This window comes from Thermobia domestica, chromosome 12, assembly GCF_964235325.1.
Source record: "Thermobia domestica chromosome 12, izTheDome1.hap1.1, whole genome shotgun sequence".
NCBI classification, from domain to species: domain Eukaryota; kingdom Metazoa; phylum Arthropoda; class Insecta; order Zygentoma; family Lepismatidae; genus Thermobia; species Thermobia domestica.
In genome coordinates, this window is record NC_137465.1 from 115,820,644 (window position 1) to 115,838,099 (window position 17,456).

General features: G+C 36.7%; 1 protein-coding gene across 3 annotated transcripts in view; it reads left to right on the plus strand.

Moving 5' to 3' along the window:
- The first annotated feature begins 38 nt into the window (after positions 1-38).
- The window catches only part of Elp1 (elongator complex protein 1), a 163,087-nt gene continuing 145,669 nt past the window's right edge, over positions 39-17,456 (plus strand). Inside the window, exons 1-3 of one of the 3 annotated variants that reach the window (XM_081734001.1) lie at positions 39-56; positions 8,484-8,670; positions 17,087-17,236. In XM_081734001.1, the coding sequence (XP_081590127.1) occupies positions 8,524-8,670; positions 17,087-17,236 (297 nt within the window). In that variant the 5' untranslated portion in view covers positions 39-56; positions 8,484-8,523. Of the gene's footprint in view, positions 57-154; positions 368-8,483; positions 8,671-17,086; positions 17,237-17,456 lie in introns of those variants that run through there. The other 2 variants (XM_081733999.1, XM_081734000.1) reach the window with 2 other exon arrangements.

Sequence of the window (17,456 nt, forward strand, 5' to 3'; positions counted from 1 at the left end):
TTCCTTACAAGAATGATTTCATTTTAAGATTAATTCACATAATAAGGTTTAATCAGGTTTGAGAAGTTCTTTAGAAATAATATAAGTACACGAATGACTTTGTGAGATTTTATTTCAAGTTAAATTATGATATATTTTCTTAAAGTACAAAATGCTGTACCTGGCAACATGCCAAAAAACAAATGACAGAAACTTAAGTGTTCTGCAATTCGCGTGGTCTGTCATGTCTTTCTGTAGTGTGTATTTTATGTATGTGTAAAAATAAGTAAACTAAGCGAAGACAATATGTAAGTACGAAGATATATACGCATTTGTTTTCTTGGGTGTACTATAAGAAGAAAACGGAGAAAGTGCATGTTGAACAAAAGTAAATATGCTGTATCTGCTATATTATGTTCATTCTGCACGTTGGAGATACAAATAATCACATTTTACCAGTCAGTTAAACTGTATTCGAAATAATTATATAATTTCGTACTTTCGTCGTGCAGGTGTAGTTTTGGCGGACCACTAAAAATAATTGTTGAAAATTTGTAACACTAATTTCCTTCATATTGTCTCCTAAAATATTCCCGCCGGGCGACAAGTATCTCACTTGCCATAGATAAAATTTAAGGGAGCCACCAGAGATAATTCTTGAAAAATTACAATTCTTTTCCGATTTGTGTATAAATATGGCTTCCGGATGTAGGCCTGTGCTGGGACACCGGGACGTCTCCCGGTGCGCCCTCTGAAACATCACATTGTATTATAAATTCGTACAGTTGCTATTGGCAGAGAACAAGTAAAGAGTATAACTACTTACAAAAATATAAAGTTATGTAGCTATAGAACGAAATAATGTGATACATCAAGAATAGCTCGAATAGTCAAACATACGATACATTCATTAAATACTACATTGACAGTAGTCTCTAATTTACGATTTTTACTGCATATAGTTTACACAGTCTTAATATACATCCGAGCATATTGATTGTTCCTGTGTGTTTTAAAGCAGTGTTCGGATAATCAGTGCCTATTGTATTTCTAAAATATAGCTATATTAATTTCCGTGAAATGTGGTCTTCCTGTCACCACGGCATGGCGCGTCTCAGGTTGTGGATCGAGGAGAAGGTCTCTAGATATGCAGGTTAGCTGCAAATATATTGAATAAACAGTCGCGGATACACGCGAAAGGGTGATCCTCCAGCTTGGGGATTTGGTGGGGGCTGACAACAGGGCCGTCGCGATTGCCGCGACCAATGGGGCGCCGGGACGACAAATCAACAAAATTCAAGGAATTCACGTTATGATGGTAAATGATTTTTTTTTTTTTTAATTTGATATTAATTCAGATATTTTAATGATCAGGTGTCACGTAAGTAAAATTACCGGTAATGTGAAACATCGTCTAGGATTATTCAATGGGAACTCTCTCCAACCCTCTGTGAGAAGAGATTTTATCTCGGAAAACTGACAAAGATCTGCTATTACTTAATTCTTATCCATATGATAGTTTAGTACAAACTAAAGAAACTTCAGTAGAATTCAATAACGTTTCTTTATTCCTATTCAGTTCAAGAAATGCTCCAATAACAGAATAAATATCTTTTCAATACTTCATTTCTGTATTAACGCAATTGGGTTAATTAACTATCAAGGACGTAGCCATGGAGTAGGCTCAAGGATTCTCCCCCTAACACAACATTATGCTTGATGCCCGATGCAACGTACGTGGTTGCTGCCTCAAAATACGGAGTAACACTCCTCGAACTCAGAGGTTCGAGATACGAGCTGCACTGATCAACTGGTCAGTGTTGGCAGTTCATTCAAAAAAAGCACTCAGGTTAACTCACCTGTATGTACATGCAAATCGAATATAAAAAAGAAATAACGTTAATTTTAGTCCACTGGCGATGACGCAAAAGACATTGCGATAACTTGAGTGTGGGAACGTTTAGATAACGAACTGGTAAAGCGATGTGGCTGTTGTCGTTCTGGCACTCATTCACCTGGTATGCTCTGGGTCGCAGTATTTCCATTCTCACCACAAAGCAACGTTTCAGATATTAAACGATGTAAGATTCCTTTGTCCTGTTGCGGGTTAAGAAAAACAGTTACCATCGAAGAAAGAACTTATTTGCGTCGCAGAATAAAGTATAAATCGAAAATAATTACTGTTTTTACAAAATATACAGATCGTCTACAAAAAATACTTCTATAACCTGGTGACGGTTATACCATATGAAAATTCTGTTAGGCGGTTTTATATACTGAATTTCATCATGTTTACCCGGGTTCGATTCTCGGCCGGAGCCACGATACGCTGTAGGTCCATGTCTCATATAGCCTCGCTGCTGGAAAGGGACACTAAACTGAAAATCTAATATAATCAAATCTTCATCATCCTACATGGACGATCTCGTGAGATACTCAACTTTTCGCATGACTCTCTTCTCTCTCCACTTCGTTCGTAGGAGTATTTTAATTGAAATAACGTAATAAAAACCCAGTTCAAGGTAATTGATAACTGTATCCGAAAATTTGTTTTCAAACGGTTCAGCCACTTTCCCGTGATTCGATTCTCACAATATCACTTTCTGGTGCCTTCCATTTCAACTCAGGCAAAAAAATATAAAATTGTACCATCACCATCTCAGATATTGTTGAAGGGGGGCGCGGTGGCTCAGTGGTAGAGCGTTCACCTCTGGTGCTTGGGGTCCCGGGTTCGATCCCAGTTCCCGCAAAGTGAGCTTTGTGGTGGACAAACACGTGCTCGTGGGTCCCGTTTCCTCCCACTTTCTTCATTCCACCATTTCACACATCTCTCATCATCACCATCTCCTTTAGCCTAACCGGCATAATCGTGGGACGTAAAACTCAAAGATTTCATTTCATTTTTCAGATATTGTTGAAACTTTTTTTATAGCAACTAGACATGTTTTTAAGAGACCCATATTTTTTTGTTTTGTCGAAAAAAATTTTCCCGCCAAGTAATGGGCCATCAAAGACGAGGAGTACAATTTATGAATTGTAGAAGACATGGAAAATGGTCAACTTCGGAGCCTCACCATTCGGCTATGGAGACAGGTACAGTTATAATTCTTGTTGTGGTATGTACATAGGGATATAAATAAACGGGACAGGACGTTTGGGCGCCGCCATTTGGGTGCGGACGTTTTGGCGCTGCCGTTTGGGCGCCGGACGTTTGGGCGCAAAGCCGTTTAGGCGCCAGACGTTTGGGCGCGAGGTACATAGTAAAAATCACAATTTACGACATATAAAGTAAGCTAGGCACTGAAAACTAAGCGCGAATCAAGATATATACATTTCCTACACTTCTATCTTTATCTCACCTCATTTATCTGTATATTTTCTATCTCTATCTTATTTATTCATCTAAATTAAATAGTTTAATGCGTTTGTGGCATTTGTTGCCTAACCTCGTCATGGATTGATTTTTCGCTTGTTCACGATTCTTGTACTTCTGATCTAATTTTTGTATTATATAAGAAAGCTAGGAAATAAAGGAATCAGACGAACTGTTAATTTTCTTAATGTTAATTAAAACATATTGATTTAATTTTTGTATTTTTTTAAAGAAAGTTAATAATTACATATTTATGAATATTAAAATTTGTTTTCTTTCGTATTACGTTTGCCAAACTCTTCTCTTCCTTAAGTCCAATAAAGAACTACCAATAAAAGATTGCAGCGTAGTCGCTAACACTCTCGCCTTCGGTGCGATCGGTCCCGGGTTCGATTCCCGGTGGGGGCACTCGGTCGAAAAAGTGTAACACGCTCTTTCAGGCCAGCCACCCTGAATGAGGTTTTCCTGGGTTTTCTTCATTCACATCAGGCAAATGCCGGGGTGGTACCTAATTTATAGGTCCAGGCCGCTTCCTTCCTTCCCTTTCCCCGGATAGTGTGCTCCCTCAAACGTGACGGGCTAAATGGCCTTAGATGCCGAGAGCCCAGAGATCTAAAAATCCTATATCCTAATCGAGTTGAGGGAAAGATATTTTGCATACATGGTGTGTAAGACATATTTTGCATACTGGATGTCTAACACATTGAGTTTAGGAACTGTAGTATGCCGTATTTCTGGTATCACTTTTTTTTATTAACATTCCAATATAAAAATCAAAACTTAACACACATTTTTTTCGTCCCATTGTAAGCATTTAATCTGCATTAAAGAAAGTGGCGAAAGAAAAAAAACAACGATTTCAAAGTGAAAAATAATAGTTAAGTGTACATATATTGGTCATTTAGCCACTAGAAATGTGTTTGACATTCACACTTATTGCGTAACTACAGTAGAAGGCCTGCTTTAAGTTTTTTAATGGAATAGGCTCACTATGTATGTAATGCAGTCAATCATATGTAGTCTGGTCGACTTACATTTGGCTTGAAAAGTTATCAAATAAAAAGCACATTTAACTTTCGTTGAAACTTAAATTTACAAAATTTAATTGTTAATTCAGTTTTTATAATTTTGAAATTCCAGTATTTCTAGTGTGTAAAACAAAATCCAGTATAATTCAAGGACTTCCACTACAGTAGACACCTTGTGATATCTTGATTCGAACTTAGTACTCAGCGCATAACATAACGACTTTTTAACTCGCGCCCAAACGTCTGGCGCCCAAATGGCTTCGCGCCCAAACGTCCAGTGCCCAAACGTCCGCGCCCAAACGGCGGCGCCCAAACGTCACGTACCGTAAATAAACTATATTTTATTATAGTTTGGTTTGCGCATGCGTATCTTTTTGTACATAAATTAACAAATGAACGTCAATTTATCTGAAAAGTCGAAGTTTGCGAATTTTTTTCGAGCACTTCCGGTTCGAATTTTAAAATTCTGTTTTCGCGGTTGGTAGGACCTAGCCACCCGCTTTCCGGAAAAAAAAATGTATCACTTGTGTGTGCAACCGTTTTGTCGCAAAAAATTCGAGAAATTGTAAAATTTTCAAAAATCGCCATTTTCTGAAAAACAACATCTTTTAAAATTCTGAAATTTTGTCAGATGGTTCAACTTTACATGAATAATAAATACACCAAATACCATTCTCGACCAATGTTTCATGAATTAACTGCAGCCTTTTAAAGTTAGCGAAGTTTTGTTAACTTTGATGTCGCAGTTAGCAACACTGGGAACAAAGGTTTTCTTGACTGTTTTTTTCATTATTTTGATCAAGAAGGCTCTCTGAAATAGTAAAATGAGCCTCCCCCTACTCCTCCGTTTTCTTAAACCGATATAATCTGAGGTGGAAATTATGATTACGAAACGCACAAATTTCAAGTTCACTTACTTAAAATGGTCTTCGGAAACAAAATTTTACTGATTTATTATTATTATTATTATTATTATTATTATTTTACATAGACCAATCATTTGCTTGGTTGGTGTCTTCTTCGCTAATAGCATATAACCGTGCAGGTGCTCTAATAGGTGTTGACTCACTCACAACTCGTCCAGGAGTGGATCTAGGGGGAAGAAACTATTTTATTTTATATATAAATAAAACCGATCTCAGAGTTTGGAGGTCTTAAAAGTAGCTCTAAGTAGCAGTATTACCTCCCCCCTTCCAGAAGTCCGTCCTGGATCCGCCCCTGTGTAGCACATTGTCGATAGTCACAAATGCTGAAGGTCCATGTGGAAGCATAAACAGCACTTCAACTTCACGTAATTCATGATTTATTCATAATATTTCTGCTACGCACCACTGGTTATCGTACATATATGTATGTTGCAAAAGTTCTTTTTTGCAGATTTCTTAAATCTACACTTTGAATTGCAGAAGTTCGATTTTGGGGGAAGCATGAAGTCAGTTCATGGTGACCCGTTACTGCCATAAAAACTTCGCCATTTTCCGAAAGCCAAAGATGACTTCGTTGAATACCAGTTACTGGTCGCAAACTGTCCCTTTTTTTCTTCCGGAAGTTGTCAAAATTCAGTTCCAGGCAACAAAACGAGAGTAATACCCGGAGTTTGTACTTGCACTATACTCACGAATTCTTCTGTGGTTTTAGTGGGGGCGCGGTGGCTCAATGGTAGAGCGTTCACCTCCGGTGCATGGGGTCCCTGGTTCGATCCTAGCTCGTGCCGTGTGGGCTTTGTGGTGGACAAACACCGTGCTCGTGGGTTTTCTCGGGTTATCCCGTTTCCTCCCACTTTCTGCATTCCACCATTTCATTCATTTCTCATAATCACCGTCTTCTTTAGCCTAACCAGCATAAGCGTGGGGCGTAAAACTGAAAGATTTCATTTCATTTTTTTGTTCTGTGGTTTTAATACTGTGTATCTGTTTTTGCTTAAGGCTATGCCGCGTTGCCACATTCTTTACACCTCCCCCCTCAATACCGTCGCAGAAACCCTTGCATGGCCGGTTTCACTGCAAAACCACTGCTGTATCGGACCTGTCTGCATCTCGAACATCTGAAAGCGATTTTTAAACTGGGATGCAGCACCATCAGAAATCACTGACACGGTTTGGGAAATTGTATACAGTAATTTTCTCGTATTCAAACCTTTTTCTATAAAATATATTTTCGCTTTTCTTCGAGTATTTTTAGAATCTTGTCTATGGCTATGAGTACATGAGCCGAATCGTGTGTTTTATCGTCGTTTATTACAACAAAACATTCAGTTGTTTCATATTCCGGTGATAACTCTGAATTTCACTTTGCAGAATAACAGTCGAGTTTTCAGCGAAGTTCACATGAAGTAAAATAGGATTTGTATCTTAAAATTTTATACGGTGCTTTTCGGTAGCAATTAATTCTCTTTGGTTTTTCTTGATGTAGTCATGAATTACAATTCTTACAGTTAAACCAGCAATGTACGATACGAAAACAGAAAGTGGCACAGTTTTTTTAACGAGATTATTGTTTTCCCATATGGCATACGTAACACTTTCATTTTCATCAGGATCAATAATTAAAGACTCCACACATATTCTTCCCACTCCAGGACATTCACCACATTCTTGAAGAAGACAGTTGTCATTTTCTACGGATCATACTACTAAAGGAAATAGGTCACTCATGACAGCTTCAATACAGGCTGCACCTTTGATTTGTAGCAACGCAGTAGCAGCTAACTTAAAATTTGCACAACACACATACACACTTCCCTCGCAGGTTGCGGACTGACCAACTTTAGTCGAATACTGTAAAATTCCGAGTTACCCATTCTTATGCTGGGGTTGTTCTGTTAAAAAAAAGTCAGTAAATTTCTTTGGAACGCGTAAGAAAACGTTTCGATTTTTTTTTTTTAACTTTTTGTCCTTTTTCGATCACTGTAATGACATCGCACTTAATTGAGACTTTGTCTGGAGCATTCCAAATCATCACTGAGGTAATAGTTCAGGCTTTTTGTAGATCATCAGAATTTATTGGATGGCCATTTCAAGTAAACTTAAAATTTGTGCGTTTCGTAATCGTAATTTCCACCTCAGATTATTTCGGTTTAAGAAGACGGAGGAGTAGGGGGAGGCTCATTTTACTATTTCAGAGAGCCTTCTTGATCAAAATAATGAAAAAAACAGTCAAGAAAACCTTTTATTCTTCATTTAATGAATGTGAACCACAAACATCATCAAATCATTGCACTTTTATTGTTCCCATTGTTGCTAACTGCGACATCAAAGTTAACGAAACTTCGCTAACTTTAAAAGGCTGCAGTTAATTCATGAAGCATTGGTCGAGAATGGTATTTGGTGTGTTTATTATTCATGTAAAGTTGAACCATCTGACAAAATTTCAGAATTTTAAAAGATAGTGTTTTTGAGAAAATGGAGATTTTTGAAAATTTTACAATTTCTCGATTTTTTGCGACAAAATGGTTGCACACACAAGCGACAAAAAATTTTTTTTCGGAAAGCGGGTAACCAGGTATTACCAACTGCGGAAACAGAATTATAAAATTCGAACCGGAAGTGCTCGAAAAAAATTCGCAAACTTCGACTTTTCAGATAAATTGACGTTCATTTGTTAATTTATGTACAAAAAGATACGCATGCGCAAACCAGACTATAATAAAATATAGTTTATTTATATCCCTATGTACATACCACAACAAGAATTATAACTGTACCTGTCTCCATAGCCGAATGGTGAGGCTCCGAAGTCGACCAGTTTCCATGTCTTCTACAATTCATAAATTGTACTCCTCGTCTTTGATGGCCCATTACTTGGCGGGAAATTTTTTTCTACAAAACAAAAAAATATGGGTCTCTTAAAAACATGTCTAGTTGCTATAAGAAAAGTTTCAACAATATCTGAGATGGTGATGATACATGCTCTGCCTGAATTGAAATGGAAGGCACCTTCTTTTATATTTAATTGTTTAGCAAACTTCCAGTTGCAGCCTGAGGAACCAATCTACTCTGGAGTTAATAATCTATAACAACTTGTATTAGTATGCTTTATATTATTCAGTTGAATATCCTCTGATAGAGATAATACTTTTACATTGTCTTGTTTTATATTTACAGATTTCCTTTGTGAGCGTTGGTTTGTAACCGGCACCTGATCATGAAAAATCTTCATTTGTTTCGTCATTTGTGGTCTCACATTCCAGTTGTTGGAGAAGTTGAAGCTTTCTGTGTTGATGCGTTTGCGGACACGTTATATATTTATTGTAATGGGAAAGTAATTAAATTTCTACCAAGTACGGAAGAGGTAAGCATCCAGAATTGTAATTCTTGTTTATTGTACAATAAAAAATTAAGTCAACTTAGCGTGCGTGTTGTAATTTATGTGTATCAGGCTAATTGTTTCAACACCATTTCTTAAAGAAAAGAAAAAAAAACCCTGGTTGTCTTTATCAAAACACATGTCTCCTAGAAGAAGATTAAGTTGCCTACTGGAATGTAGGTGATCATCTTCATCCACTTGTAAGAGACATGTATTTTGATAAATACATTTTTTTAAGCGTCGAAATAATTAGCCTGATAAACATAAATTACAAGAACACTACTGTATACATCCATTTCAAAATTTTTGGGTGAACCCTTGTATGAAAAAACTCCTGCAAATTTGCCCTTTTCAAATGTATGTATATAAGTGGTTAATCCAATAAATATTCAAACAGATGTCATAAACATTGTGTTTTACAAAATTAGGGTACATCAATCTTTTCCTCTTCAAAATACTCCCCGTCTGTAGTAATACACTTGTCCCATCTTCGTGTCCATTGTCGAAAACATCCCTGGAAATCTCCAAAAATCAAGCTCTTCAGGTGCGTTATCATTTCACGTTTTATCAACTCCACGTCCCAGTACCGCCCCGCATGACCATTTTACATTTCGAAAACAAAAAGGAATCACAGGTGCTAAGTATGGTGAGTAGGGGGAGGGTGATCTAGAGTTGTGATCGAATTACGGGTCAGAAACACGCGGACAGTCACTGATTCTGGCCTTGCCTCATCCTCGCAGTCTTCACAGCCCTCATGAAAACGCTCGATCAACTTGAAAAGGGCTGTTTTTTTTTTCGGTGTGTCATTTGCATAAAAAGCCATAAACAGCCCAATTTCATGAATTATCCTAGAGCTTTTGCCTAGTTTCATCAAAAATTTTATGTTGATTCATTGTTCCATCTGTTGATTAATATCCATCGTCGACACGAAGAAAAGGACACCACAGAACCAATGCCACCTCTAGCTGTACGCTCGCCTCGACGATCTGGCGGGTACTACCTCTTCAGTGGGTCCCCTGCCAACGGAGTAGCAAGTGTGCATGACCTAACTTCTACTCAAGGTCACCTTACTAGCCTTGTTCAAGTTACTTTTGACAATAAAGAGCTGTTGGCTTCACCCAATATTGTTCTTGACTCTGCTTCTTATTTGATGGTACAGAAAGAAAGAATTTTAACAACGCCTCTTTACTGGTGAAATCATATTTAAATTTAACAATTATATTAGTGATTCAGTTAATCAGCACACGTTGTCAGCTGAGACGGAAATTTCCTTTTAGTTAAATCTTCAGTTTCTCGGTTCTTATTGATTATATTAAATAACTAATAATGAGATAGTAATTGATGATAAAAATAACATCTTGGTGTCATTATCACTTTTCTCTCAGTAGAAAGAACAAATTAATTTTTTGCAATTCTCTCTCTTCTTCGTTCCGCCCACTTGAACCGCCAAACTGGAAGAAGTCGATCTGCAGCGCCCGTTCTACCAACAATGAGTTTGTAATGTAGCGCTATAGATTTCGTCCCTAAAGTAGGCGTTAAAGCTAAAACTAATTACAACACTCTAGTTTCAAAGTTAACAGCAAGATGTATGAATAGTGCTGATAATTGTGAGAAAAAATCCGTAAACAATAATTATCTAGTTACAAAAGGAGTGATATTAGATACTAAACGATTACGTACAACATAAAGTGATACATTGTTATAATCATCATACTCACTAAAATAAGGATGTATGGTCTAAAGTGACAAGGAATTCATGTTATTTGTAGAAAATGAAATATCACGAATGGAAGAGTCTACCGCGTTTTCCGAGAGTAATATACAGGACGTAAGTTTTGGTCTTATTATAATTAAAATGTTATTATGACAAAAGCCAATCAAATTGTTGTGCAAAAATTTATATTTCGGTATAATGTAAGGTGTCTAGTGTATTGTGTGGTAATTCTGAAGTGATGTGAATTAAAGTATAAAAGTATGAGTTTTACGTATCTTTTTCAAATTACATAATATACACAATATAACATAATGCTATAAGTTGAAATTTAGGCATAAAAGTATATTTAGTTTGTTCTTTCTATTTCGTTGTATTTAAAGTAGTGCTCACACAAAGCAACAATATTTATGTTGAGTTGTGTATAATTAGAATCTATTTTTAGCGTGTAGTGCTTAGATCTGACTCGAACTCTGTGCTCTGGACTGTACATCGTTCATCTACTTACTATGGTGTCTACGTACCACCGCTGAGAGTAACATACTATCATACCTTGACTTCACTCTTCTATTGTACGTAGTGAGTCAAAAGTTCTTCACCACCTCTTAAAAAATGAACACTAGTGTAAATAGCCGAAATCGGTAATTATGGAGACACGTTAGGCAAGGAAGAACTTTTATGTGCATGTCAGGTAAACAGCCGCCATCTTGCTGTCTGCCATTTTGAATCTCGCTCGTAAAGTTTAAATCAGGGTCGTATAGGTGCCTTCCATTTCAACTCAGGCAAAAAAAGTATAAAATTGTACCATCACCATCTCAGATATTGTTGAAACTTTTTTTTTATAGCAACTAGACATGTTTTTAAGAGACCCATATTTTTTTGTTTTGTCGAAAATAATTTTCCCGCCAAGTAATGGGCCATCAAAGACGGGGAGTACAATTTATGAATTGTAGAAGACATGGAAAATGGTCAACTTCGGAGCCTCACCATTCGGCTATGGAGACAGGTACAGTTATAATTCTTGTTGTGGTATGTACATAGGGATATAAATAAACTATATTTTATTATAGTTTGGTTTGCGCATGCGTATCTTTTTGTACACAAATTAACAAATGAACGTCAATTTATCTGAAAAGTCGAAGTTTGCGAATTTTTTTCGAGCACTTCCGGTTCGAATTTTAAAATTCTGTTTTCGCGGTTGGTAAGACCTAGCTACCCGCTTTCCGAAAAAAAAAATGTATCGCTTCTGTGTGCAACCGTTTTGTCGCAAAACATTCGAGAAATTGTAAAATTTTCAAAAATCGCCATTTTTGGGCGCCATTTTCTCGAAAACACCATCTTTTAAAATTCTGAAATTTTGTCAGATGGTTCAACTTTACATGAATAATAAACACACCAAATACCATTCTCGACCAATGCTTCATGAATTACCTGCAGCCTTTTAAAATTAGCGAAGTTTCGTTAACTTTGATGTCACAGTTAGCAACACTGGGAACAATAAAAGTGCAATGATTTGATGATGTTTGTGGTTCACATTCATTAAATGAAGAATAAAAGGTTTTCTTGACTGTTTTTTTCATTATTTTGATCAAGAAGGCTCTCTGAAATAGTAAAATGAGCCTCCCCCCTACTCCTCCGTTTCCTTGAACCGAAATAATCTGAGGTGGAAATTACGATTACGAAACGCACAAATTTCAAGTTCACTTGCTTAAAATGGTCTTCGGAAACAAAATTTCACTGATTATTATTATTATTATTATTATTATTATTATTATTATTATTATTATTATTATTATTATTATTATTACTATTTTACATGGACCAATCATTTGCTTGGTTGGTGTCTTCTTCGCTAATAGCATGTAACCATGCAGATGCTCCAATAGGTGTTGGCTCACTCACAACTCGTCCAGGAGTGGATCTAGGGGGAAGAAACTATTTTATTTTATATATAAATAAAACCGATCTCAGAGTTTGGAGGTCTTAAAAGTAGCTCTAAGTAGCAGTATTACCTCCCCCTTCCAGAAGTCCGTCCTGGATCCGCCCCTGTGTAGCACATTGTCGATAGTCACAAATGCTGAAGGTCCATGTGGAAGCATAAACAGCACTTCAACTTCACGTAATTCATGATTTATTCATAATATTTCTGCTACGCATCACTGGTTATCATATATATATATATATGTATGTAACAAAAGTTCCTTTTTGCAGATTTCTTAAATCTACACTTTGAATTGCAGAAGTTCGATTTTGGGGGAAGCATGAAGTTAGTTCCTGGTAGCCCGTTACTGCCATAAAAACTTAGCCATTTTCCGAAAGCCAAAGATGACTTCGTTGAATACCAGTTACTGGTCGCAAACTGTCCCTTTTTTTCTTCCGGAAGTTGTCGAATTCAGTTCCAGGCAACAAAACGAGAGTAATACCCGGAGTTTGTACTTGCACTATACTCACGAATTCTTCTGCGATTTTAGTGGGGGCGCGGTGGCTCAGTGGTAGAGCGTTCACCTCCGGTGCATGGGGTCCCTGGTTCGATCCCAGCTCGCGCCGTGTGGGCCTTGTGGTGGACAAACACCGTGCTCGTGGGTTTTCTCGGGGTTATCCCGTTTCCTCCTACTTTCTGCATTCCACCATTTCACTCATTTCTCATTATCACCGTCGCCTTTAGCCTAAGATGAAATATTTCAGTTTAACGCTCCACGAATATATCCTGTAGGATAAAGGAGTCGGACAATTAATGAAAGTGCATGATTATGAAGGAATTAATGGAATGAGGATGTTGGAGGAAACAAAAGCAACTTAAGGAAACCCACGAACACAATGTTATCCACTACAAACGCAAGTAGTCAGGGATCAAACCATAAACCATTGGTTCCAAAGGGGAGTGAGATTAGCCACCGTGGTCCTAAAACATTTTAGAAGAAGTGACAGTCGAAATATGTCTGGAAGTATAAAACCCTGTTCAGTTGTAATCAGTTGATATACAGTGGGGGGAAATATTGTATATTGCTACTGACCTCTATATAAAGAAGATTTTTTGTAAGTTTCAACAAACTTCGATTATGAGTGTCGTAGCCCCATTGATTTGATGTGGAATTTTCTACTTCACTTAAACAAAATTCCGTGCTTTCCAGTAAGGCAGTGAAAGTATTTTATTTGTTTAACTACAAATACAACCTGCAGACCAATTTACACTTGAATTATTAAAATTCAACCAAATAATAATAATAATAATAATAATAATAATAATAGGAAAGGATGCCATCAGGAGCCTATATTAACAGATACATCTTAGCATTCAGCTGGTGGAACAGATTGAAAACCTGTTCAGACCGACAACCGGATTCAAACCTGATACTACGCGATTTGTGAAGCAAAATCACTAATGTTTTCTATACCCACTCAATATTTATTTCAGCCTTGTACAGATTTTTGTCCAGTGTTCTGATGACGAGATGTGAAATAATTCGAATTTGTTCTGTTCAAGTAAAGAGAATAATACTGCTGGGATTGGTGGGTACTGGTGAACCAGTACGAGGACTTGCTCTCCGCGTATCGTCCATATGCTGATTACTCACTCTATCGGTTGACTTCTCAGTGCTTTGAGTTCCAATCGGAAGAAATTAAAACAAGCGTAGGAAAGGGTGGTGTTGTAGATGAGTGGTGGTGGGGCCATAAGCTGGTAAGATATCCATTGTAGTGAAACCTGGGTTTAATCCAGTTGAAGTGCGTTGTATGTCACCTCAATCTGTGTACGTGTATAAATATTTCAGTTGTTTAAGTCTGACCCAGATATCTTTGCAATAAAGAACAAAAGGGTTTCGTTTCAGTATGAAACTGCGGCTGACTTTCAAACTATTCAAATTCAATACTCAGACTTGGTGTATAACTACTGGTTGCAATAGATTAAAAAGGTCAAAGATAGAACATGTTTCTCGGAGGATGAATCCATATCAAAAATCCATTACTCGCTATCCCTTACTCTTTTTTTTTCTATGGCGATAAAAGTTTAAACCGGAAATCGTTAATTTGAACACTTCCAGTTTGCATAGCGAGCTAAGAAAGGAGATAGAACGTACACTTGGAAAGCTGAGTCTATTGCATGAAACCGCATCTCGATATCTCTTACACTTTTTGCTCTACGAAAATCAGTATTGAAACCGGAACTAGTAGCAAATTTGAACCATTTCCGGTTTTGATGGAGTGTTGTGGTTTGTGATTATATGCTTTATTGAGACTTTGACTCGATTGCAGAAAAGCGCTTGTGGCTGCCTATTAGCACTTTCTTTCTATGATGATGTGTCGGAACCGGAAATTAATAATTTCAATCGCTTCCGGATTAAATAGAGGGTTAACGGAGATGATGGAATCTACTCTTGGGACAATGAATCGTTTGAGGAAAAAACTGCATCTCAATCTCTCTTACAATTTTAGATCTATGAGAATGAGTATTGAAACCAGAAGTAGTAGTGAATTTGAACCACTTCCGGTTTTGGTCGAGTGGTGTAAGTAGAGTGGTATGTTGCCTGGGACGCTGAATCATTTGCAAAAACAGCTTCTCGCTATCTGTAACCATTTTTGTTCTACGGCGATAAACATTGAAACTGGAAATGACTGATTTGAACCACTTTCTATTTGAATAGAGTATTAACGGAGAAGGTGTAATCAATACATGAGACTCTAAATCGATTGCAAAAGAACACTTTTTGATATCTCTTATCGTTTTTGCTGTGATACTTGTCGACAGATGGACAGACAAAGCCGTTCTGTAAGACTTAAGACATTTATGTGTAGCATAGTTTGGAAGTCGAAAAACATAACTTGATACTATCTATCAGCTTCAATGCGTGGTTGGATTTGACATCTTTTCTGTTTATTCTGTATCTTTCTTTCTTGTTCTTACAGTGTGTGGTTAGGGCCAGACGAAATGGCAACATTGTTGGCTCGTCTACTTAGTTATCAGAGCCAGATACAGAATGGATACATTTCTTTAACGAGTTAGTTGCAATAGACCTCCCCTGCCCACCCCAAAGAAAAGATCGCGTGTAACTACATTGATTAGATCAAACATCTGCAAATATGTGTTATGTATGACGGACAACAAATCCTGTAATTGTGAACGTAGTACACCAATGCAAGATACATTGAGTGTCAGTGTTCGTAACACTCAAATGAAACACGTATGGAAAATCTGATTAGTGTATGCAGGGGAACTTTCAAGTGTTATTTGATATCCACATTAACCCCCCTTTCCTCTTGAAAAATGCTCAATCCAATATTACGGATTTCAAGAAGGTACCACAAACCTGGAGTGTGCTAAAACTTAGTGTTTTTATCCCCTTGTACAATGGTGAATTTGAAACTGCTGATGCCTCCTCCATATGGGAAAAGAAGGATGTTCCAGGACTTTCCGACTCACCACCCACATAATTTCCTTTATAGATTGCTAACGGTAAAATACCCAGCGATATTTTTCAACTTCCTATGTGTGCTCTTTAAGTTGACATCTGCATTAATGTTCTGTCTTGACAGAAAAAAATAAAGATACAACTACTTTGATAAATGAACATAAATGAGCATGATAAATGAAAATGTACGTTTTCAATATATCGAATGATTAGATTGGATTTTAGGGTACTTTCCAGCAACGAGGCTATATGAAACGTGGCCCTACGACTTAACATGGTGTCCGAACTTCATGAGTTCCAACCGGGAATCGAACCTGATTCTCCTGCGCTGATAACGCGTACGTTAACCATATAATCAGGAGGTACTTTGTGTTTAAAATGTACTATCACCACTTTGGACAGATGTTTCATGAATTCATTAGTGTCGTTTTACATTATATTTCCGAAATCTTTATCAGATAGCTGGAAAGTAATATAATTTCAATATTTCGCCCCAGTCATGGCTTTAAACTGCTTAGTTGAAGTAAGACATGTTCCGTTGTTTCACAAAATTTTCGAGTGACACGCAGCTCCCTAGTTTGTCCATAATTTTGTAGAAGATTGTATGTGATGATTAATGGAACGTACATATTTAAAAAAAAAAAAAAATTTAGTAGAATTAAGGTCGGTTTTATTACAGGCATTTTATGGGTTATTTTTGTGGGTTTTACAAGGGCGTTTCTCAATTGGTTTCAAGTGAAGACCACTTCTATTAGTTATAATGTTTTACAGACCTCAATGTTCATATGCTAATAATACCAATGTAGTTTAAATTTTTAAAACAAACTAATATAAATTTATGTATTAATTAAAATTCCCTTAATTATGTGTTAATCAAATAAATTACACATCAGTTTCTTTTCATAGTAAAAGGCTCCCAAGAATATTTTATATAGTAAATAGGGTAACAAATTTTATAAAATATCAGTCCTGGTGGAGAAAGTGAAAATTCTTGTTTATGCAATTTCTAAACTCTGAGTTTGCTTGTGATATGAAAATTTTGAGATTTTATTTTTCGTCTTTTTGTGTGGCTAATGCTGAACTAAGAGGACCACAGGACCACAAGCAAACTTCGAAGACCACTTCGACTCTGCGGACCACAATTTGAGAAACGCTGTTTAACAGGAACATGATCCACTTCCTTGTGATTTTCATTACGTTACTGTGTAGATAAGTTCACATATTGTTTTTTGCTATGTGCTGCATTAACATTTCTTCTTCATTATTTACTAATTTATTTTGAAAGGTTATTCCATGTGTGGATCTCATCGAGAAAGGATATAGAGTGAACCAGCTGCAGGGAATTATTCAGATGCACTTTCTTTCTGCGCTGCATTCACTATGTTTGGCAATAAAACAGGGAGAAATATTGACATGTGATTTGTCTTCTGGTGAGGTAAGGAAAAGCTTTATATTATTGTTTGTTTTACAATTTTGTTTAGAAACTTATAAAGAAATTTATAAATAATGGTTCTTTCTCATGATATTTTTAGAATGGTTAGAGGTTATATTATTATTATTTTTATTAACTTATTGCTCTCTTTTACATTTTAATTTGATTACTTTGCAAGCTTGTTATGCTTGAAAAAAACATGTTACTAAATCTAGAATGCTAA